The 25,803-nt window shown below is 46.0% G+C and overlaps 1 protein-coding gene across 1 annotated transcript; it reads left to right on the forward strand.

Moving 5' to 3' along the window:
• Positions 1–2,893: 2,893 nt before the first annotated feature.
• Positions 2,894–24,972, forward strand: VWA7 (von Willebrand factor A domain containing 7). Its single transcript, XM_075260501.1, has 17 exons — positions 2,894–2,961; positions 6,393–6,640; positions 12,889–13,170; positions 13,745–13,841; positions 14,255–14,377; positions 15,673–15,868; positions 17,254–17,423; positions 17,511–17,623; positions 17,719–17,835; positions 18,106–18,294; positions 18,871–19,003; positions 19,102–19,230; positions 20,365–20,457; positions 21,199–21,458; positions 21,753–21,883; positions 22,205–22,376; positions 23,384–24,972. Exons 2-17 carry the CDS (start codon positions 6,431–6,433, stop codon positions 23,831–23,833), a joined length of 2,865 nt encoding a protein of 954 aa, XP_075116602.1. The 5' UTR covers positions 2,894–2,961; positions 6,393–6,430; the 3' UTR covers positions 23,834–24,972.
• Positions 24,973–25,803: the final 831 nt, after the last annotated feature.

Consider the following 25,803-nt stretch of genomic DNA (forward strand, 5'->3'; position numbering starts at 1 on the left):
AGAACCAAGGAAGGCTCAGCGTGTGGTTTCCTGCGGGTTTGGGTGGAATGTAAATGGGCTCCTTAAAGGGGTAAAATTTCAAGTTTCGAGATCATTTTTATCAGTTTGTTTTATGTTTTTGATTTATTTAAAGGGGCGGTGTAACTTGAGGAATTGGGCACCACAATATTGTGTAGTAACTAATGAGAGAAGTGTCCATTACCAGCAAAGGAAAGAGAGAAGACCATTACATGTGAGATGTTTTTGGGTTGCTGGGGGTTACACCTCCGCGTCTTTCATTGTCTTCCTCTCTGGATTATTTCTGCTTTTGTAAACCATGAGATGAATAAGCCGGGAGACTTCAGAGTCTTCAGCTGCAAATTTGTAGCTTCTTCTGCGCTGAGGGTTTGCCACAGTTACATCTCGTCTAGACCGTCCTCTGTATAGTCCAGACTCTTAACTCAGACTCGTATGTTTTTCCTGCACTGATACATTGTAACAACTACGAGGACAGGAGATTGCTCAAGTATTTGGCTCACAGAGGATTGTCCAGACTGGGAATAATTGTAGCAAACCCACAGCTGTGAGAAGATTTAGGTTTCGTCATGAATTTGGGGGTCCGTGCACCTTATGGCTCCGCCTCCACCAAGCCTCTTGCCACGCCCCCTTTGAAGAAAGTGACGTGGGGGTAGAATGTAAAAATTCACAATTTTTGGGCAAATAATTAAACTCACAATTTTTTCGTGACTTGTACACCATTTTGTTAGTGCACGAGCCTTTATGATTCAGCCCCAAAGTGTATTAGGATGTTTTTCGGATCCATTGGCTTTCGGGGGTCATGTCTTGGGTGTATTTGTTCGCACTATTCTTACCCCTTCACTACGACTAAAAGAATATCCCTTACTTATGGCAATCAGATATTACCGTATTCATTATGTAACTGGTCATGGCCGCCATGCGCAGCACAGGCAATGGCGGGGGACGCACCAACTAAAAATACCATCAATAACTAGGACGACTTCCTCTTCACAATAGGGAACTTGGATTGTGTCGGTCTGGCGGCCGAGGAAGTGAGACTATGACAGAGGAGAAAAGTCCGTCTCTATTTTGGTCGAGTTGTCCATAATGTTGTCGCGAATCGCCAAAATATCTGCCAGGTAGTCGGGTTCTTGCAACTTGTAGGAAAGACACCGGAGTCTCTTAATAGGGCTGAAAAGTGGCTGATTTATTAAGACCAACGCGCCATGTGCCAGTCTTAATTAATATTCCCCTGTGTGCTATAATCTGAAGACCCCCCCATTGGTCAGCTGTAGTATATCCGGCATCCTTATAGCGCCACCACAGGAGAAATGAAGCATAACACCTTCCCGATAGAAAGTATTGGGCCGTCTGTGTCCTCAGAGTCGTCCAGCGATCATTGTACTGTATACTGATATTCTGTCACAAGATGTCTATAGCATATGCGTCTCTCTGCTGCCTCCCGGTTGTCCTGAGGTAAACTGCAGCAATTGAAAAATTACGGACCTGAACACTCCGAATTCGAGCAAAGTTGAGGCTCTGCATACGGTATATATTGTAAGAAATGAGTATGTTATATGGGGTCTGCTAGCGCCTCCCTGTGACGGGGGGGACATGGGGAGGCCTTAGAGGAAATTGATGAAGTTGTCTAAAAAAGTTTCCTACAGTGCGTGTGAAATTTGCAGCATTTGGTTGCCATTACACAGTGACCCATTGACAATCCCTTTAAGTTTGTCCAAATATCTTCTATAACTGCAGTTGGTGACCCGTTACCATCCCCGCTTTTGCTGGCACCGATATCCGTTAATGATATACAGCCTAAATTTGCTGGGGGTTAGGTTGCGCCTATAGCGACACCCCAGGGACGCAACGTGTCGCCCCCTCTATAGGTGCAGATGTTTCATACTGTCTAAAAGCGAAACCATCCCTGTTCCCCATAACGACCAATCACAACACAGCTTTCATTTTTCTAAAACAAAATACAGAATAGAAGCTGCGCTGTGATTGGTCGCCGTGGGCTTTCACGCACGCCATACGTCTACTGTTCCTTTAATATATAAGTATCAGAGTTTATGGCGGCGGTGACAGAGGGCTCCGTATAATGGGAACATAAGGGGTCAATACGGGACCCGCTGACAGTTTGCCTTTAAATGAGAGGTTCTTAAGGAGTCTTGCAGGAGTTAATTGGTTGCTGCAGCTGCGAGCGGCCGTCCTCTCTGCGGGGCTCGGTCCCATGACGCCGCTTCTAAACCTAATCCCATTCACGGTGCTGCAAATAACAAGGGCGGAATTGTACCATAATATCAGCCCTATGGCTGATAGACGGGATGGCGGCATAAAATAATCCAAAAATTCTCAAAAACATTCAATAGAAATCATGCCGCCTAGTTGTATGGAGTGTCAGCTCTTGGGGCAATGTGCTATATATAGTCCCTGCCACCTCGGAGGTGCACACTCTGCTATTCCTGGGGGCGGGGGCGGCTTCAGCTCTTTCTTTCTCACGCTCCCCCCCGCCTCGTGTTTTTGTGGGAGCACAAAGGACTTGTGACCTGCTACTTGCGCACTCACAATGGAGAGGCACACAAAGAGGCCGGATTAGGGCGCACCGCTGACAAGTGCTGGATTTGGCTCATTTATGGCCACAATTCTTTAAAAAAAAATTTTTAAATGTGCAACTAAAAAAAAAAATAATTCCCAAATATTGTTGCAGCGACTTTTGCGGTGTCTTTGTGACGGTGTTTCTTTCACATGATCGCTTCCTTTTTCTGTCACGCTGCTCGTCTCCCCGCACACACAAAGTCACTCTACAAACAGGCTTGTGGAATATTGGGTGCTGTCCCTTTAAGAGCAGAGGGAGGGACGGGCTGTCATTTATTGGGCTGATAAACTCAGAAGTGGCGACTGTAAACTAGGAGATTAGAGATCTGTGCCAGGAGGAGGCTGAGGAGAGACCGGGAACTGCAGGTGCGGAGGGGATGATGGGGGTATAAGTCCTGACACCGCAATTAGCAGGGTGGCCAGAGAGATTTACGGGGATATCTGGTGTGTGACTGGCTGAGCTGGGCAGTGGAAGGGTTAACATGGGTGTGCAGGTCTGTCACAGCGCTGGTACACAATCTGCACACTTGGCCGTATGTGTATTGTGTGTGTCTATACAATGTCATTACCTGCAAGCGTGCACTACAGTATACAAGAGTGTGCACCTGGCTATGTACTGTATGTGTATTGTGTATGGCTATACAGTATCATTACCTTTAAGCGTGCACTACAGTATACAAGAGTGTGCACCTATACAATGTCATTACCTGCAAGCGTGCACTACAGTATACAAGAGTGTGCACCTATACAATGTCATTACCTGCAAGCGTGCACGACAGTATACAAGAGTGTGCACCTGGCTATGTACTGTATGTGTATTGTGTATGGCTATACAATATCATTACCTACAAGCGTGCACTACAGTATACAAGAGTGTGCGCCTATACAATGTCATTACCTGCAAGCGTGTTCTATATTGTACATATTGACTATATATGTGTATAGTGTGTGTCTATGCAATGTCATTACCTGCTAGTGTGCACTATAGTATTCAAGAGTGTGCACCTATACAATATCATTACCTACAAGCGTGTTCTATATTGTACAAGAGTGTGCACCTGGCTATGCACTCTGTATAGTGTGTGTCTATCCAATATCATTACCTGCAAGCATGTACTACAAGTATACAAGAGTGTGCACTTGGCTATATATGTGTGCAGTGTGTCTATACAATATCATTACCTACAAGCGTGTACTACTGTATACAAGAATGTGAACGCTTGACTATATATATGTGTGTGTCTATTCATGATCATTATCTACAAGCATGTCCTGCAAGTATACAAGAGTGTGCACTTGGTTATATATGTGTATAATGTGTGTCTAAGAGTGTGCACTTGGCTATATAGGTGTATAGTGTGTGTCTAAGAGTGTGCACTTGGCTATATAGGTGTATAGTGTGTGTCTACGAGTGTGCACTTGACTCTGTATCTACGTTTGTAAGTGTGCACATGATTTGTGTGCACTATATATATATCTATCTTTTATATAGGTGTATGCACGTGACTATACATGTACAATATGCACCTATACATATCAGTGCGTGTTCTACCTATGGCGTATAGATGTTATTTATCTCTGTATAGAAGGGTGCACTATCTCGGTGGATACAATACAGGAATGTGCACTTACCTTTGTACAGTACGGATCTATATACGGGAGCAAACATTGTCTATATGTGTACAATGCTGATCTCTAGATAGGAGGCTGAGCACAATTACCTGTGAACAACCAGGGCAATATGGCCACTCTAGTCATGTGACCAGAAAATGTCTGCGACTTGATGCAGTGCTAAGGCTACATGGTGACTTTGGCTTAGACTCCTGTTACACCGTGTCGTCCTGTGACTCCTTCACTAGTGTAAGTCTTACTGCAGGTGCTGAAGATGGAGGCTCCGCTGGGTTTCATCATCACTACAAGTCCCAGCACTCTCAGTCCACTCACTGCCATTGGTGAAAGGGTATCAGGGCGACATGGTGACCTCTGGTCGTGCAATGGGAGTCACGCCCAACGCAATGCGTTAAATGTCACTTACATAGTCTATGCTGGCAAAATCGTGTAAACTGCGAACCAAAGTCGAGCAGGTTTGGATTTTTGATGTCGCCGTGCAGCCTCCAGATGTAGCAGACGGCACCTTGACTGTCGCGCCAGGCTCCTTGGACAGTGTCCCCAGCTACGCAGATTACTTTACTGCTCATGTTCTTGGTTTGTTGACGCCGCCGCGGGTCACCAATCTCATATAAATCTCAGTTCTGCCAAATCATTGCTCGAAACCCAACTAGTTTTTATTTATGAAACGCTGCCGTTGCGAGTCCTGGGGCGTTGCGGCGGTTCAGTTAATACGCACATCCAACATCTCACCAAACCCACAGCCACTAAAGTCTCGTGTACACAACAGACGCGAGACGGAAATTTTTTTGAAGGCGTGTTTTTAGAGTAGTGGGCACATCATGGACTGGGAATAACACCCTTTATATATTAGAAGGTGCCCGATTTTGCACCTTGCACGGAGCCAATACCAGTCTATGGGAGGATTTATTTAACTGGTCAGATCTTGAGACCATCTGACCCTATACAAATCCTAAAAGTCGTCTGTCAACGTCAAGACGTATGGACAACCGATACGACCTCTATGACGGAAGCTGCCACCCAGCTTTCCCAGAACCCTGAATGCAGTACATTGATGGACTCGAGGCTGGACAACCCCTTCGCTCCGAGCTGTATCGATCATCGCCTTAGACTAATTTTTCTTAAAGACTGAGAAATATCATGAGATTTTTGCTGAAATTTTTTCCTTTCCTTTTCAATTCTAAAAGTCAGATTTAATATTTAAATTTCAGGTGTAAAAAAAAATCCAGGAGGGCTGAATATTGTAATTTCGCTGCGTCGCCCACCCTCCCCGCCGTCACCTTAGTCGCATTAATAATAGAGTGTGAGCACGGCGTGTGTAATAATGGGGTCGGAGGCAGCAATTATATGACAGGAGGCTTTGTGTGGCTGAGAAATAGCTTATTCAGTGGCGGGTGGGGTGGGGGGGTGGGGGGTGTAGGGTTTATATTAGCAGCTGTGGGGGGGGGGGGAGTCAGTCAGATAGGTGACAAAACTGCTCGGCATTCCTAATGAGATGTGAAAGCGCCATGTTAACTCCAAGTTCAACAAAATGCTGCTACTATGGAGGCCCACCGAGAAAAATGGAGACAGATCAGAAAGAGACTCCTATTGTCACCACGTGTCCTCCAAAGTCGGCCTAGTAAATCTACATTCAGATACCTCTGAATTATTGGAGTCTTCCATTCAGGATCCTCATCTAATAGTCAGAAAGTAGCTATAAAAAGCTTCTCTCAATCTGGAGGACCCGGCATGTCCATCCGTATATTGATTTACATTGCATATGTGTAATACCCCATTTCACCTGTGGCGGTGCTGCAGAGAACTTGCACACCTTCTTACAGGATGCTCAGAGACGATCATCAGGGATCCTAACAACTGTAATGTTTTGGGGCTTAGACATTGCTAAAAAACAATAAAAAAATACTAATGTCAAAAATTCCTCACCCTAGGTGGTCGGATACTGCCACTGACCTCCACTTCTTGGTCCCTTATGATTCTCAGCAGAAACATAACCTGAAGCTCCTGGGCTTCAATACAAAACAGGCAGAGTCCCACTTACCATGTTGTGCAGAGGCCCTTGTGGCCCCCTGAGGCTCCAGGTCCCAGTAGCGATTGCACCCCCTATACAAATCATTGACCTATTGATATATACGGTACTAATGTGTAGACCATCTCCATCCATGCAGGTACTCTCAATGAAGGATCCGTAACCATCTCCCTCCCCATGCTCCTCCCCTTCTTGTTCCTCTGGGGCCTGGCCATACCAGGTGGCCATGCCTTCTTCCCCAACTTCTGGTCTAAGTTCCTGTCCTTCACCTGGGGATCGTTCACTCATCAGGATCTGACGGAAGAAGCCGTGCTCAACGTTACTCTGCAGATCCTACTGGACCACAAACACCCCAGCAGACCGCCGCTTCGCTGGGAAGACTTTGAGGTGAGGGGGATGGGGGAATACTTACTATAAATGTAACCTAAAGGACGTGTACAATATTATTCATCACTCTACATGTATTACACATACAAGCGTCACGTGTGTACAGTTCTAGCATTAACGAGGACCTTTCACCATCTCCAACAACTCCAACTCTTTGCATCCTTCAGTCGGTGCTGTTGGAATTTTTTCTGTGACCCCCACCCTTCCTGAGTAATAATTTTTGTTAGTTTCAGGATGCAATATTCTATTTAGCCTCTCAGTTGTCAGGTGGGCGGTCCTAGACTTTCTGCTATAGTCCAGGACCGCCCAACTAACAATAGAGTGTCTAATTAGTATATTAGGTGTTGAAGCTAACGGCACTGATTGCTCAGGAATGGTGGGGAATAGTGGTATATGTTATGTAGCAGAGGGACCACTGCGCCCCCTCATAGTCCGGGACCCCAGTATTGACTGCTGCTGCTGCACCCCTTATAGCGAGGCCCCTGCTAATAATAACCCGTCCCAGTAATATCGCCCCGTCATTCACTATACGACTAAGTGAAGTCCATTACGGTTTTGGCAGCTACGGGGGGGATATAATGGATCCTGATCTGTCAGACGCCGCAGGACGAGGCTCGGGCATCTTTCTAAGGTTCATGACTAAGCAGAGCGATGTAGGAGATGATGTACTGACTAACCCTGGCAGCAATACCGTGCCCTGCTCTGTCCCGCTCCTGTTCATGATCTCTTCATTGTTAGGGCATGCTGAGAGTTGTAGTTCTACTCTATGGGGAGAGCCATGGGTCTTATCTTGAGCACGATGTAAAGAAACATTCCTTTCATGCAGCATCTATGGGACTGATGGGGTATTAGATATTTTTGGATTAATAGATGGCTATATAAATAGATCTAAAAATACTCAATTTTCTGCATTGCAATTGTAATTCTAACCACAAGTGACAGGTCTCAGGATCTCTGGATTACAATCTTACTGTATTATATAGTAGGTACTCTTACTATATTTGGCACAGTTCCAAATCCCATGCTTCATGTCATATAGTCAAGTTACTAAAATTTCATGCACCCTCTGTCACCACTAGGGGGCTCTCACTGTATACAGATTTCTATAACTCCCATTGATACCAGGATATTCATCTTCTGTGATCTCTCATGATGGCTTGTTCTCATAGCTGCCAATGGGAGACCTCCTGGACTCCTAGAAGAGCTGGCAAATCTCCCAGGCCCGGAGGGCTCTCTAAGGCCTCGTGTACATGACCGATGCAGGCCGGTGCTCTTCCTATGAGTCCACAGACCCATTCATTTCTATGGCCCCGTACACACTATCTGTGTATGGGGATGTGAGCCTGGGGCAAAACTCAATACAGGTCTTATTTCAGTACGTATCTTACAGATTGTGCATCGAGATCCAGGATCTTCACGCTACACATGAACTTCTAGACATGTTACACGTGATGTTGTGTAGACCACGTAGCGTAGACTTTCTGTGAATATTTGCGTATTTCTTGTTAATGCTTTGTGGTTGGCTATCTGCCGAGTCTCACGTACTCAGCTCTTCCTCTGTGTCTATATAAGAACAGGAAAGGATTCATGTGTGGTCCATGAGGTTTTGTATGTCAGGTTCATGTGACCCCGGGCTGAACGCCGCCTCAGCATCCTGTCACCAGTGTCCTACATGTAGAGCGAGGTTGTCATCATTACACGTTATTGCATAATACTGAGCTCTGCGGCTGCTGCGAGGGCGCTCAGCTGTGCATGTACTGCACAATACCCCGGGGAATTGCTGAAATAGCAGTGATCTGATCGTGTCTTATTTCCAGAACCTCTTCTTTTAGCTTTAGGAGCAAACAAAACCAGAGCAGGTTGGCTGGAGGAATGTGACATGGCGGCACTACAACCCTCAGCAGAAGCCTGCGGAGTACTGATAGGTGTAGTCTGTGACTGACAGGCAGCACCCGCACATAGGACTACCCCAGCAGTGCTGGATATTGTGATAGCCTTTCCATTACGGGGGCACCCACATAGACAGAGCATGGACCTGCTAGGGGGCCCTTGGTGCGGTGGGGCCTGGTCTTGATTTGTTTCCACTGCTGCCTGGTAATGAGAATTTGCACAGGCCTTCTTTGTTAGCAACAAGTAAGGAGATCGGTGGGGGTAAGAATTGGCCCCTGGATCATATAAAGGGGAACAAACATCAGGTCCTTGTTCTTGTCGATAGTGCCATACACTGACAGAAAGCAGAGGGCTTGAAAATGTGAGGAATAGATAAATTACATTTAGGCTAGGGCTGCAAGGCGAGTTTGGCCACAACTCCAACCAAAGATTGCCATGTCGCCTTGCAGCTCCTTCACTAATATAAGTGACCCCGAGGCAGCTACGACTGCGACTTGTTGTCATAAAAAAAATTTGAATGCTACATTTTTTGCAACTAGAAGTTGCAGTTGCATTACCCTTGGGTTTGCAATGTGACTCCACTAACTTACATTGGTGAGTGAGGGAGTTGCAGAGTGACCCGGACAATATCGCCCTGTAGCCCTGGTCTTTTCCTTGTAGCTATACAGTTAATACGTTGTCCAGGTGATCCAGATGTCGGAGAGCTGAGTTTGTCATTGGCCGCGTCTTTCCGAGAGACCATTCTGTATTATGTGTGTGACAAGTTCAGCTCTGCTACATCTAGAATACTTATCTATATGCAGAACTTCGGCTTTTAATGAGATCACCTCGCCCCCGACTCCCTCACGCGCCCTGTTTGCTTTGGACTTCTCAGCCCTATTATTCATCCTATTAATAATAGGAAAAGAGTCATCCGGGATTGGGGAGGGGGCCGACAGATGATGAAGGGAGCAGGTGCATGGAGGAATAATGAGGGGATGACCTAGCCACATTCTCGCCTTTATAAGCGCCCCCTGCTGCGGTGGCCATTGATGTAATCTTCTGCTTCGGGGCACTGATTCTTTTTGGTGAGTGGGGACGAGGGGCCGCTCTGCTGACTCACCACATGCAACCCCCTGACAAGCAGCATTAGATCGGAGTGGCGTGCAGGCGCTAGCCATGGTCCTGTATATTACAAATGCCAGGAACAGCAGTATAAGACACTATATACCGTATATTCATCATAGTAAAGACAGGGCTAGGACATGGCCCATGAAATGTTTAGTAGTTATGAGTAGGGTCTCCCCCAACCTTGCCATACTATGCCCACCTAGGAATGTAGTACACCAACGTCATAAGGCAACCAAATAATACAACATAACACATGTAACACATACATAATACTGCCACGTGGCACATACATAATACTGCCATGTAGCACATACATAATACTGCCATGTAGCACATACATAATACTGAAATGTAGCACATACATAATACTGCCATGTAGCACATACATAATACTGCCATGTAGCACATACATAATACTGAAATGTAGCACATACATAATACTGCCATGTAGCACATACATAATACTGCCATGTAGCACATACATAATACTGCCATGTAGCACATACATAATACTGCCATGTAGCACATACATAATACTGAAATGTAGCACATACATAATACTGCCATGTAGCACATACATAATACTGCCATGTAGCACATACATAATACTGCCATGTAGCACATACATAATACTGAAATGTAGCACATACATAATACTGCCATGTAGCACATACATAATACTGCCATGTAGCACATACATAATACTGCCATGTAGCACATACATAATACTGCCATGTAGCACATACATAATACTGAAATGTAGCACATACATAATACTGCCATGTAGCACATACATAATACTGCCATGTAGCACATACATAATACTGCCATGTAGCACATACATAATACTGAAATGTAGCACATACATAATACTGCCATGTAGCACATACATAATACTGCCATGTAGCACATACATAATACTGCCATGTAGCACATACATAATACTGCCATGTAGCACATACATAATACTGAAATGTAGCACATACATAATACTGCCATGTTGCACATACATAATACTGCCATGTAACACATACATAATACTGCCATGTAGCACATACATAATACTGCCATGTAGCACATACATAATACTGCCATGTAGCACATACATAATACTGAAATGTAGCACATACATAATACTGCCATGTAGCACATACATAATACTGCCATGTAGCACATACATAATACTGCCATGTAGCACATACATAATACTGAAATGTAGCACATACATAATACTGCCATGTAGCACATACATAATACTGCCATGTAGCACATACATAATACTGCCATGTAGCACATACATAATACTGAAATGTAGCACATACATAATACTACCATGTAGCACATACATAATACTACCATGTAGCACATACATAATACTGCCATGTAGCACATACATAATACTGCCATGTTGCACATACATAATACTGCCATGTAGCACATACATAATACTGCCATGTAGCACATACATAATACTGCCATGTAGCACATACATAATACTGCCATGTAGCACATACATAATACTGCCATGTAGCACATACATAATACTGCCATGTAGCACATACATAATACTGCCATGTAGTACATACATAATACTGCCATGTAGCACATACATAATACTGCCATGTAGCACATACATAATACTGCCATGTAGCACATACATAATACTGCCATGTAGCACAGCACCACCTGAATAAGCTGCATAGAGTGCCTAAATCATACTGTCATACTGTGCTTAAATAGAATGGCAAAACCTTGCCTAAATAATGCTGGTAAGTCCTTGCTTAAACAATACTGCCTTACAGCACATAAATAAATCTGCCATGTAGTACATAAATAACGCTGCCCTATGTGGCATAAATAATACTGTCCCACAATTACTACATAAACTGCCTTAGGGTGCATTCACACTGAGTAAACGCTAGCTTATTTTGTAGAGTAAAATAACACTTGTAAATTTTGCTATCCCATTGACTTCAATGATATTTTTTTACAAGTGTAAAAATACGCCTGTAAAAAATACGCCTGTAAAAATACGCCTGTAAAAATATGCCTGTAAAATGTCATTGAAGTCAATGGGATAGCAAAATTTACAAGTGTAATTTTACTTTACAAAATAAGCTAGCGTTTACTCAGTGTGAATGCACCCTTATATTACCCCCAAACCCTCCATATATTGCTTAAATAATACAAATGTAGACTGACCAGAAAATAAGACCATATAGTCTGCAAATAATACCGCTATGCACAGTCCATATAATATCTGCATTTAATACCATCATACACCACATATCACCATATAGTGACTGTATATAGTTACCTCATACAACAAGTATCACCGTATAGTGACTGTATATTCCAAATATATATATACTAGTAATACCCGCGACTTCATCCACGGCCCCCTTCTCTCCGTGCGTCCCCCCCCCCCTCCACAATCCCGGGACCCCTGCCATTGGGCTAGTGTCCCGGCGTGTCTAGGGTCTGCAGAGAGTGGGGCGCAGCAGCTATGGACATGCGTGGCGTTGAAGGGGTATACGGCGGTTTGGTGAGCTGTGCTCCACTCTCTCCCCCTGCCAGCCTCGATCCTGGCACCCCTCCATGAGGCTGCTGTGCGCCTAGTGTCCTGGTGTGTATTGGGGCTGCAGACTGTGCTGCGCAGCAGGTACGGGCAGACATGGCGCTCGACGGGTATCCGGTGGGTTTGTGACCTCGGCTCTAGTGTGCCTTTCCCCTTCCCATCACCGGGCACATGGCGAACTCACCTATCCATGGCGTGGGGCGCAATCCAACGATTTCGCCATGTCCGGCACTCCGCATCTGCGCCGCCATCTTCCTCGTCCTGCGCGTCGGCCGGCCTGAGCCACGATAGCCCCGCCCCCCGCATTGGCCGCTCCAATCAGACACCAGCATGAAGGCTCTGCGGCCGGCTTGAGTATCTACACCTCCGCCCTCTCCATCGCCTGCTCCAATCGGAGCTCAGGACGATGACGTCCTCTCAGGTCCTTCAGCCTCCGCCGACCGTGCTTTCGGTGCTCGCGGTTGAGACATTCGCCAACCTACGGGGATGGTAAGGCGCCTATGTTTCCTTCCGGCCGCCATTCTAGGTATGTGCAAAATCTGACTGTAATCCGAGCGTCCGTTTCGGCGTTATTGAGGAACAAACATCCAAACCCACAAGGATACTGCTTCAATAAGGCTTCCATACAATGTTCAAAACACGTCTTATGTATTTTTTCTTGGTGTTCCAGGGCAAGACTCTGACAGCAGATGCCATCTTGGGGGCATACTATGGAGAAGACATGTCCTTGCGTCCATTTCGAACCGCCATGAGGCAGATTGTTAGTGCCAACGCTAATATGGACTTTCTTAGTGGTACCCGCAATGATCCTATCAGACACTTTGACTCTGAGAGGGTAAGACAAGGGAACAGCCTCCTGCTACGAGCCCGTGAGGACCTGCTGAGGAACGTGAGGGTCAAGGAGTATGAAGGAGCGCGAGAGATACTAGGTCAGATATTACACTCACTGCAGGTAAGACTGGAGCTACATCAACATTATAATGGGAGGGGTACATTGAGGCTAGCCACATTCATCTCCCCTACTTTAGGGGTGTCGAGCGGGTTGAGGTTACAGTGGTCACATCTGTGGAGGGCCCAGAAGCCGGGGGGAGGGGCGCAGGTCATGCTCATCACACTGAGGTTGATTCTCCTATCTGATTCCCTTTGATGGCTAACAGTCTGTGCATCATAAATGTATTGCCCTGCCCTCTGCTGTATTGTAGTGAGCAGATTTATGATACACAGCCTTCCACTGTCAGAAAGGAGAACAGTAACCCCTTTACTGCAACAATAGCAGTTGGTCAGCAGCAAATAGTTATAAGTTGTATAGTGGGGACCCAGGCTGAGCTTTCCACCAGGGCCGGTGAGTTATGCTCCTTTTTAGGACTTTAGGCCATAAGTGGATGTTGCAGATTTTTGGTTTGGTATAGGTAGGGGTGTAACACATTCCATTATGGGGCTGCAGCAGAATGTGTTATGGAGACTTAGATGTGGCTTGGACTATGTTCTCGTCTCTGCCACTAAATTCTGATAACTTGTACCCTTAGGATTTCTACAGTCATACAAACTGGGTGGAGCTGGGGAACACGGGCGTCCATCCTAATCTCGCCACCCCGGGGAAAGACCTGGACTCAATAGCCGAAGGTGTGTAACATTATCACGCACTCCGCCATCCTGGATCTATCTCTGCTTTATTGATTCCCTCAAGGTCCTCACCTATACTATGTATCTCATGTACTATATTGTACTATCCATATTATACCCCAAAACAGCCCCATCCCCCAGCACTTGAGACGTTCTACCTCCAGGCATTGTTGGCTTCTGGTGAGGGTTACCTGTAGAGATCCTGCACTGATTAAGAAAGCCAAAGCCTCAAGACATGCGGACATGAGGTCTCTCCATAGGTCATTTAGCAGATGGAGAACTTTGGTTATTTTGGGCATCACCTCCTACTTTTTTAAGCATGACCCCCAATATGTCTCCTGGTCTTGATTCCTGCCATTCTGTAGACGTCTTCCATGACACTTCCTTCTCTTTGTCTCTTCTTTCCTTCTCAGTCTCTGAACAGACCTGTACGGATTGCGCAGATGTCTCTTGTCAGAATAACATTGTGAAATCCATCGAAAAGAGACATCTCCTGACATCTGGATACTACGGAGTGTCACCTGTGAAGCCTCGAGGTTCGTAGCTTGTCCCTTGCCATACATAGAAGTAATGGGGCCCATAGCAAAGATGAAATTGGGCAACTCATATGGTGCCAGGTCAGAAGGACTTGGCGTTTGTCTCGTGTTTCCCCCTATTTCTTGGGCCATAATAGAGTTTAGTGAGAGGGGTATCCTTTCCAAAGATGATGGGACCAACCAAGACTGGATCCTCTCCCTGAAAGGGCCCCACCGCAGCCTCGTGGCCCGCCTGTATTACACCCTTGTCTTTGTGTGGTTTGTACTTGGTGTTAGTGTACATGAGGGCTAAGATTCTCCTGACTATGGCCCCAAACTCCACCATACCTATACATGTATTCTCAGTGTGGAGAGGAGATGTCAAAATCCAATATGTCTGACCTTTCTTCCCATTCACATCTACCATTGGGCAGAGTGGGGACATCCCCTATACACTGCTTGTCCCATCAAAATTGGGGTTCATCCACCATTGTTAATGTGTATAGCCATGTTAAGGACTACACACAGGGTATAGGGTGATGGCGGAAGCCTTTAGGAACCCATTACATGATATATACAATACTGTGCAAAAAGTTATGTCAGGTGTGAAAAAAAAATTCTGCAAAGTAAGACTGTTTTCAGAAATAAAAGGGTTAATCAGATATTTTTATCAATTACCCAAATAAAGAGAAATATAAATCCCATCAATAGTTGGTGTGACCTTTGCCCTTTGGAGGAGGAGTCTTGGAAGTGATGATCCGGCCCCCGCAGAGCCCTGATCTCATCCTCATCCAGTCTGCCTGGGATGACATGGAGAGACGGACGGATTGGAACAAGCAACATCCACAGAAAATCAGGGCTTAGTTCTCCAAGATGGCGGCGGAAACAACCTCCCTGCCCGGTTGTGCCAAAAACTGTCTGCAAGTACCGAGAGGAGCTGATGGATGGCAAAGGTCACACTGAATATTGATGGGATTTACATTTCATTTTTCTTCATTCACTTCATTTTGTTAACCCTTCTGTTCCTGAGAGTTTTCTTACTGGACAGCATTTTCCACACCTGCTTAAACTTTTTGCCCCTAATGTAGCCATGTACATTGGATTAATATTCGTTCCATTCCTGCCTAAAAGTTTTGCACAGTACTTTATGTATAATAAGACTCACCCATCAAATTATCGAGAAAAAGGACAATGAGACTAAAAGTTGACCAAAGTTTCCTTGCAGCCCCGGTCTTAGCGTTTCACGGGACGGAATAGATATAAGATGTCATTTTTGATTTTCACTCATTCAGCCAGTTTTGTCCCCTCTATTTTAGGAAAGTGCAGTCATGGAGGCCCATTTGACGACAGCAGAGAACGCAGCGCCCGAGGAGGGATCAACAAGGACACGGCCACCGCTCTGTTTTCCCCCCACCATTTTCTCCATGAAAAAGCAGCCGAATTGGCTCTAAAGGCGACCATTAAATTTCTGAGTGAGCTGCGGCGGGAGGTGACCGATAGAGATATGCTCAGGTGAGAGGAGGCCGAACCTCTGCCCTTGTATATGATGTGGATCTATATAGCCCTAGCCCGAAAGTCAACGGGTCAATTGACCAATAATTCTGGGTAACTGTCCTCGTCCTAATTAATTAGGCTGAGTGCCAGGCGGTAAGGAAATGACACCAGACACACAATGTTGGGATTAGCTCCTCTCTCAGCCAAGGAGGAAATACTGACGCATTTTTATTAAAACAATGTGGGGTTAAATAGTAGCAGAGAAAGGAAGAGAGAGAGCAACAATTTAAAGGTATTCTACCATTAAAGCAACTTTTTTTTCTAATTACCACGTTGGAATAGCCTTAAGAAAGGCTACTCGTCTCCTACCTTTAGATGTGGTCTCCGTCGCGCCATTCCTTAGAAATACTGGTACTTACCGGTATGCTAATGAGGTCTCGGCAGCAATGGGGACGTCCTTCTTCTTCATCTGCCTCCTCCCCTTGTCTGTCGTCTTCTTTGTCATGTCTGACGCCTGTATAGTCGGCTGCAATTGCGCGCATGCGCAGTACGCTCCTCACATCTTCGCCGTACAGAGTGTACTGCGCATGCTCAGTAAGGTCCGTACAGCCCTCTGACGCGCAAGTGAACTCATCCAGGCAACGGAGGGCTGTACGGACCTTACTGAGCATGCGCAGTACACTCTGTTCGGCGAAGATGTGAGGAGCGTACTGCGCATGCGCGCAATTGCAACCTTGGAAATATGGCCGCTGGCCGGCATGCGCAGTCGGCTCTAACAGGGTCTCGCTATCAGAGCCGACTGTGCAGGCGTCAGACATGACGAAGAAAGAAGACGACAGGCAAGGGGAGGAGGCAGATGAAGAAGAAGGACGCCCTCATTGCTGCCAAGACCTCATTAGCATACCAGTAAGTACCGGTATTTCTAAGGAACGGCGCGACGGAGACCACATCTAACGGTAGGAGAGGAATAGCCTTTCTTAAGGCTATTCCGACGTGGTATTTAGAAAAAAAGTTGCTTTAATGGTAGAATCCCTTTAAGTTTTCATATTCATTCCTGATTGGTATGGGACATGCCAATCAAACAGAAAAAGTTTCAGCAGTGTCATATATATCCAGCTACTCTCCTCGCCTGCGTGGTAACCTTGGGGCGCTGTCTTCTGGCAGCAAGCCAAGCATTTGTTTTTCTTGCACCCGTCCTGGATACAGGCGCCATCTTATCCTCTAACATTATACCAGTTTCAAGCATAAGCGACTATATCTAGCATTCAGCTTGTAAGGATAACAGTATTTTTCACACATCACATGATTATAACCTTCACTATATTATACTCAGAACCCATAGTGCAGATGTGAGCAGGGCCCTTCGTTTCTGTAAATCTATCTTTCTCTGCTTTTTGCTCCAGACTCCTTGGAGTTTCGGCCTTCCCCGCTCTGAGCTTTGTCTTGGACACCACGGGCAGTATGGGAGAGGAGATCACATCAGCTCGTCTACAGTCCCGAAGTATTATTGAACGTCAACGTAAGACTCTACTGGAACCAGACTACTACATCTTGGTACCCTTCAATGACCCAAGTATGTTTCTCACTCCATCTATACTCGTGTACCCCCTTGTCTCTGATAGATCCATCCAGTCAACCACGGTCATTTTTATATCTTCAGGCTTCGGCCCTGTGCATAAGACAAGTGACCCCGATGAGTTTTTAAAAGTCCTTGACAGTCTTCACGCTCTTGGTGGTGGAGACGAGCCAGAAATGTGTTTATCGGCTCTTCAGGTAAGTGCTCATATCCTTCACCCCGACTCTCTATAACTCCATGTATTCCTATTATTTTTGGAAATTTTACATCACTATCTTTTCCATTTCCTCAGCTAGCTCTGATCAACACTCCTCCATATTCTGAGATCTTTGTCTTCACCGACGCTTCCTCCAAGGATGCACATCTCCAAAGTAACGTGGAGGCTTTAATCCAAGAAAGAAAGATGAAGGTGAATGTTTGACCCTTGAGACATTTGGGTGATACTTTTATGGCCATGTGACCATGGCCATGAAGTTCTAATGTTCTCCTCGTGTTTGGTTACTCCAAGAATCCAAAAATAAATTGCCTATATGTTGTGTCCCCCTGGGGTAGGGTTATGAGGTTATAAACAATGATGTCTTCCAAAAACAGCACCGCATCTATCTATAGGTTATGTGGTCTAGAATATGGAAATTTGGTTGCGATACCACATAACCTATACAGTGTCTATTGTTTTTAGGTGTCCTTCCTAATAACAGAAGACCCTTCCAGAACAAGATCAAGGAGCCGTCGGGAGTTATTACGACCAAACAGATTTGACCTTTACGCAGATTTGGCCTCTGTTTCTGGAGGTCAAATCATCTTCACCAACAACCAAGACATCTCTGAAGTTGCAAAAATAATAACTGATTCAGCCTACTTTGATGTGGTGAGTAAAGACCTGCCTATTATTGTGTAGGTCCTCCTCATACCTCCGATCTGTAGGGATAGACTCCTCAAAACCTCCAAAGGTGCCTTTTCGTCACATAGATGATATCAGTAGATCCTTGATGTCCTTTTGTTTTGAGCTTCGACCTCCAATGGATCGGACTTTATTCTCCAACACATGTTGGATCAGATTGAGATCTGGGATCTAGAAGCTGTGTTATGTTCCTCAAACCATTCATGAATAATTTTTCCAATGTGGTGAGACACTTTATCCAGATGAAAGAGACCATTGCCCGAAGGGGGCACCCCAACCATGAAGGGGGGTAATTGGGTTCTACGTCATTTAGGTTGGTGGTACATGTCACGGTAACATCCACATGAATGGTGGGACCCAAGCAGAACATTGCCCAATGGATGGCATTGCCTCTTCTGGTTTGTCTTCTTCCCATAGCGCCCCCTGACCTGTTGGCTGGTCTCATAATGGTGGGTTTTTGGGATTAAAAGAGACAATAATATATAAGATTATGCTCCAAAGAATCGTGAGCCTGTGAGTAATGGCGACCCTTTCATGCTACAGGTGACGCTCCTTCATGTCCAGACATCGGAGGGAGGTATAGCTCATCACGTTTTTCCGGTGGATGAGTTTTTGCACAATGTCGTGCTGTACATCAATGGCGACGTCAGGGAATTCCGTGTACATGATCCAACCGGTAACATTGTGTAACTGAACTTCCGAGGAAGTCTAGAATATACTATATAAATGATATAAGGTATTACTAGGCTGACGTCTCTCTGTTACTTGACCTAGGCCGAAAACAAAATGGCCGCCGCCAGTCCTATGGTAAGTTTCACCGAGTGTTCCTGTCAGATCCTCTGCAGGTCGGCAACTGGACGATTTTTATGAAAACTGTCGAACCCTACAGTATTCACGTACAAGGTGAGAGACCTATGAATGAGCAGAAGCACTTTTAAACATATTAGGGCAAATTTATTAAAGGGGGTATGTGGGACTCGAAAACATGGCTGCTTCCTTAGTAGAAAAAAGCAGCCATGTTTTCAAGGATCAGCTGCTGAAAAAGGAAATCTGACGGACCCCATAATAGTTTTAGCGGTCTGTCTCTCCCCCCATGGACCCGCACAATGGAGAGGTTACGCGTGTGTGATAAGACATATTACAGGTACCTTCTGACAACTTTAACATATTAGTTAAAGAGGTTGTCCGGCCAAAACAATTATTTTTAAAATAGGCCAGGGGAGGTGAAAAAAAACAAAAATCATTCTCACCTGTCCCTGGTGTTCCGGTGTCCTCCCTGTCGGGTCCTGCTGCTTCGGTGTCTGAAGTTGCTCGCAGGTTGTGACGTACCAGATCCCTTCCCTACAGCGGTCATATGCAGCGCCGGAAGACAACGACGGACTGGGAGGACCGGACCGAGCTGAGAGGCACCGGAGCATTGGGGAGAGGTGAGTATGATTGATTGTGGACAGCCCCTCATGTAACTTGTAACCTGCAACTTTTACATATGGCGAAAAGCATAACAATTATTTTCATGAATGTTTTAGCCCCCCCCCTTGTTACGAGCTGAGAGAATCGCCAAACCAGGTGGAATTTGTTTCTTCTTATTATGCACGTATTCGACAAACCAGACACCCCTCTGTAGACGGCTGTTTCGGGTGAGTGTAGCTCAGGTACTGGTTGGCTGGAGGGAGACGCTTGTTCTCTCCATACACCAGATGGGTCATTTCAATGAGAACAAATCCCATCCCCCATCTCCCTAAGACGTCTCACCAAGTTAACTGGTACCCTGCACTGGAAAGTCAAATGACAAGAACCCCCGAAACAGCCGTCTAGAGCTAAGTATCTGGTTTGGCTAATAGGAGACATTTTTCTTCAGCTAATTTGCATATTAGTTCCCATGGATCATTGCCTGTACATAATTCTCAATCCACCGGTTGGATCGCTTCAATGAGGACCAGTCCGCTGAGAGATTCTTCTGATAGATTGGAGCTCCTCCTCCATATAAAGGGTCACTCCTCCTATCCAATCACCGATTAGTCGTTTTCTCTTTCTTAGGTCGGAGTTCTGTGGATTTCCTCTACTATTTTGGGACACCTGTAAATGGGTCTCATCCTGGACTCTACCAACTCAACAACCAACCGGTGGCAGGTGGGTAACGATGCAGAAGCTCTAGACTTGCAGAGTAGTTGGATGGCCTTCAGGGTTTGTATTTGGGTACAGACAGTCCTGTGCAAAAGGTTTAGGCACGTGTGGGAAGATGCTGAATAGTTGGAATGCTTTTTATCAATAACGAAAAAGAAGTGAATGAAGAAAAGAGAAATCCTATCAATATTGGTGTGACCTTTGCCCTTTGGAGGAGGAGTTCTGGAAGCGATGATCCGGCCCCCACAGATATAGCCCTGACCTAAAGATCATCCAGTCTGTCTGGGGTGACATGAAGATAAAGACGGATTGGAGTAAGTCTACATCCACAGAAGATCTGGGCTTAGTTCTCCAAGATGGCGGCGGGAACAACCTCCCTGCCCAGTTCTGCCAAAAACTGACTGCAAGTAGCGAGAAGAACTAATGGGGGGCAAAGGGCAAAGGTCACACCGAATATTGATGGCTTTACATTTCTCTGTTCTTCATGGATAAATGAGGTTGTGGATTGGAGGGTTGGGCATATTGAATTTTAACATGTCCAAGCCTTTGCTTTAAGTAAGATAAGCCCCCGCCAGAGATATTCGGCAGCAGTTATTCCCTTCTTCTGATAAAGAATCCATGACTACTCCGCCGGGCCAAGTATGTTGGTAGCTGTGAATGAGCATGGATGTATCCCGACAGTCTAGGGCTCTACATTTTGTTTTCTACGCCTCTGCTGGTTCCACCATTTCCTTCTGCCATCCTCAGGTGTCCCTACAATCCTGGTAGTTGACGCTATCGGCCTTCCACAGTCGGCCAACCTCAGCCATGTCAGCCTGACCACACGCAACGGGAAGACTCAGACCGCCGAACTGGAGACAGTCAACCAGGCGGGACTCTTCACAGCAAAAATCAGCCAGATCCCCAGCGAGGAGTTTAGCGTTGGTGTGATAGGACAGGATAGGAGAGGACTGGAGCTGAAACGGGAGGCCCCGCAACAACTGAGTGCAGCTGAATGCATATTGGAGGTGGGTTCGGGGATTTGTAGGGACTCTGCTGACATTTGGTGTCCTTGTATCTGCTGCAGCTGTTAATGGCATTAAGCTTAAAGTTCCACTGAAAGTCCTGCATGGAGCGTGGTATAAAAACGGCAGAAACCCGATGGACTCCATTATAGTCTATGGGGACTGCGGGGGCCTGCTGGTGACCACTGTTTTAGCGGTCCGCTCTCCATCATTTAGGTCCCCAATGGACCAGAACAACGGAGACCAGTGCACAAATTTGAAGCCAGTTGTACACAAACCTATTGTAATGTCTTCCAGATCTCCAGTAACTTACTCGTGACACCAGGAACCCTACATCTGGTTTCAGTGAAGGTCACCAATTTTAGAGAACCGCACTGCTATACCGTCACCATGAGTAATGATGTCAGTAAGGACTCTGCTACATTTAGGTAAGTAGGACAAGTTCTTAAGATCCTTTATAGGATGTCTTATGAGTATAAATAGGACAAGTCTGTTGGACTACTGATGGACTACTGGGCACCAAAGCTTCACCAGTTGACCCTCATGTAGTCAGCCATTGGTCACACTGTCTATTTCTTATGGATTATTCACAATCTTATTAGGGACATGGGGCCCTTGTTCTTGTGATCGATGAGGGTCCCCGCAGTGGACCCCCCAGTAATATGACCAATCATATGAAGGCTACTTTTCTTAATTTTTTATGATCTCTTCTCTACATAACCCCGAATCTTCTGAACTTCTCCTGGCAGGATAGAGATGGAAGCCGGAAAGTCCGAAATAAGGAGCAGGGAGATCCGGGTGCCCGACAACACCGAGCACAACACTGTAGTCACAGTGATGGTGAAGGCTGACGTCTGCAACAGGGACTCGCAGCCACCATGCTTTACCCACCTCTCACTGATAGTCATTGGGGAAAATGAGGTAAGTGACATCTGCTCTACTGGAAGTCCATACAAAGCTATTTTTTTTTCAACTCTTTGGGACCCCCAAGGTGAGCAAACCACGGCAGGTCTTCCTGTGGTCCTACAGGGAATGGAAACGATTGCAAAAAAACATAATTGTTTTCTTCCAAAAGCAGCGCCACCCCTGTCCTCAGATCTGGTATTGCAGCTCAGCCTTATTCATTTCAATGGAACTGAGCTGCAATACCACATGTAACCTGTGCACAGGTGTGGCGCTGTTTCTGGAATAAAGAAACCATGATCTTCTATTCTCAATAGAACCACAACTGTAAATGTGGTCACGATACGGCATGTGATGCCAACCATATGTTATAGCTTCATGTTATATGTCATCAACTGTATTTAAATTACTTAGAGGACATCAATCTACTGATAATGATAGGTACAGATATGGGGGCTGGGTTTGTCATGGCTCCTCTGGTGCACTACATGTAGAATTCCTGGGACTCCACCCACGGGCGCCAGAGCACATCGAACTTAGAAGTGGGCACACCGGAGGATCTTGTGGCACTCTACTGACCGAGTCCAATAACATCTTCCAAAATTTTCACTAAACTTGCTATTGCAGAATTGAGCACTGAGGCCTATGGAGCCACCTGGCCAGGGGCAGATTTGGTCATAAACTATGGCATTATATTCTGTGGGGCACAACGGGGGCATTATTTTGTGCAAGGACCACCAATGGAGTTTAGTATTGTGTGGGGTGAACTATGGGGGTGCGGGATAGGGGGCCGAGCATTTGACCAGACAAGATAGCACACCATGCTGCAGAATTTTATCCTCATGTTTCCACCTTTATATTAGGGGGCGGTTCCTTTAAAGCGGGGGTGTGGTCTAAATTTGTGATTGGGACCCCTCAGACATGACTTTGCCAGGTCCTCCCCAGCCACCGTTTCCATATTATATCTCTGCCCCTGTAGTGTATTCTCCATGATGTTTCTTCCATATTCTCTCTCCCATTTTCAGACCTCCATGGCGCCTCCTCCTGTTTGCCCTCAGGCATCGTATCTCCAGTCCTGCCCCGATTCCTCGTCTCCCGGTGGCTGCACAGATCGCCAATGGATTGCCAGGCTCTTAGTGACGGACATTAATGGGATTAAGTCTGTCCGCATTGTGAATGGTTCTGGTACGGCCTCTGAATATTCAGATGCAGGAAATGATGGCGTTGAATACACGTCCGACTGCTGCAACCGCCAAGCTGAACTGCTCTTAACTAACCACAAGGAGGCAGCGTGGAGCTGTTCTCTGGATGCCCCAGTCACTGCCGTGCAGGCGGAGCATAAAGTCCACTACTTACTGATCATACCGCTTCTGCTGATACTCGGGGTCGGCTTAGGCATCTGTCACTTCCAGAAGAAAAGGAGAAGTAGGACTGATACCGATTACAGCAGCCCCAAGGACTGTGAGAAAGAGTAACCTGCCAAAAAGTCCTCGACACCAGGTGTGAAAGGCACAGACAAGTAAGGAGCACAATAATGGGGTTGTCCCAGGATCGACACTTGGACATTGTCCCACTGGGGATCGCAAGAATGTGGGTCCTGTGTTGGAATGGAGCAATGGTTGCGCATGCGCGGTGCTGCTCCATTTAGTGTCTATGGGACTGATGCTTAGCTATCTTCATAGGACTGGCACAATCCAAGAAGTGGGACCCACATCTATCAGTGTATACGATAGAAATACCCCTTTAAAGGAACACTGCACGCAAAACTGTAACACTGTGTTATGCCAAGTGCAGGGCCTACGAGTTCAAAGCTTGGCACAGAGAGAAAAGAGAGAATTCTTATGTCATGCTCCGCCCCCGAGGAACTTGCGCTAGGCATAGCAGAGTGTTACAGTTTTGCCTATGTATTCTGGTAGGAACTGATGATAGCACTTCCTGTTTTGCACAATTAGGTTTTCTGGCCATGTGACCTTATCTGCTCAGCAGATACAAGAGGACACGAACCACGGCCAGAGACGTTAGAAGACGTACGAAGCTTAGAGCGTGTGTGGACAGTTTGGTCGGTAGTTTTTGGCGCAGATGTAATAGTAGTTTGTATTTTGTGAAATACTTGGGGAGATGTTCTCTGCTCTGGATTGTACAGTGAAGTTTAGTTTTTCAATATTCCGTTAAATATTTGGTGTTTCCATTGGCCGCCATTTTTTAAGGGGTTTTCAGAGCTTATAAACAAACTTGCCAACTGTCCTGAAACGTTCAGGACGTACCTGCAAAAAAATGGGGATGAGATAAAGAACACACTTTCCGAGCCTGGGATCTGCCAAGGAGTTGTGACAAGGACTCTTTTACAAAGAGGCGTGGCTTTGTAAAAGATGGCGGTCATCTGAGAATTTCCTCTGTACACTTGGTACGTTGTACCTGGTAAGTGCTTATAAGACTGACCTGAAAGACGTGAGCGTCCGACACCCTGTGGATTAGCGCCGTTATCCCTACAGGCCATTTGACTTCCCGTTCATTGGCGTCTTCATGGTCTGTTTGAGTGAATGTGGATGAGTTGCAATACCAAGCACGGCCACTATACGATATGTGGCGCTCTACTTTGTTTTCAGTGAAAAGATGGTAGCTCTTGCTCATTAAAATTTGCGATCTCTTCAAACTGATCCCGGGTGTTGGACGCCTTGTCCATCTTTGATGACTGATGCAAAGGCAGGTCTTCAATCCCAAGACGCAAAGTCCACAGAACTGGGCTTCAATTATCAAAACTGTGTAACTTAGTCCAGCCTGGTCGCCCGTTGCAACCATCTCACCTCTATGAAGTACAAGGTCTATGCGACGATTTTCATTGTACCTAGCCATAGGAGGGCCTGTTTTTTGCAGGACAAGTTGTACTTGTTATATCATCTCCATATCCTGACACCTATTCTGCAGAGAGGCATCTGATAAGAACATGCTGGTAGTTTTAGCCCCAAACCCCTTTAAAGGGGATGTCTCAAGTTTTAATATCATTCTCTAATAACAGGATCGGGGATAACAGGCAGCTCATTGCGGCTCTGAAAATACTGCAAAACCAATAGAACCCACCCTAAGAAATAAAGAGCGGCCGCTATAAGGACACCTCACATCACCATCTCTATTGGGCCATCACAGAATACAATGGCCACTAGACCACCAGTGAATATGGCGGCCACTAGACCACCAGGGAATATGGCGGCCACTAGCCCACCAGGGAATATGGCTGCCACTAGACCACCAGGGAATATGGCTGCCACTAGACCACCAGGGAATATGGCTGCCACTAGACCACCAGGGAATATAGATGCCACTAGCCCACCAGGGAATATGGCTGCCACTAGCCCACCAGGGAATATGGCTGCCACTAGCCCACCAGGGAATATGGCTGCCACTAGCCCACCAGGGAATATGGCTGCCACTAGCCCACCAGGGAATA

This window comes from Leptodactylus fuscus, chromosome 11, assembly GCF_031893055.1.
Source record: "Leptodactylus fuscus isolate aLepFus1 chromosome 11, aLepFus1.hap2, whole genome shotgun sequence".
In the NCBI taxonomy this organism is placed as follows: Eukaryota; Metazoa; Chordata; class Amphibia; order Anura; family Leptodactylidae; genus Leptodactylus; species Leptodactylus fuscus.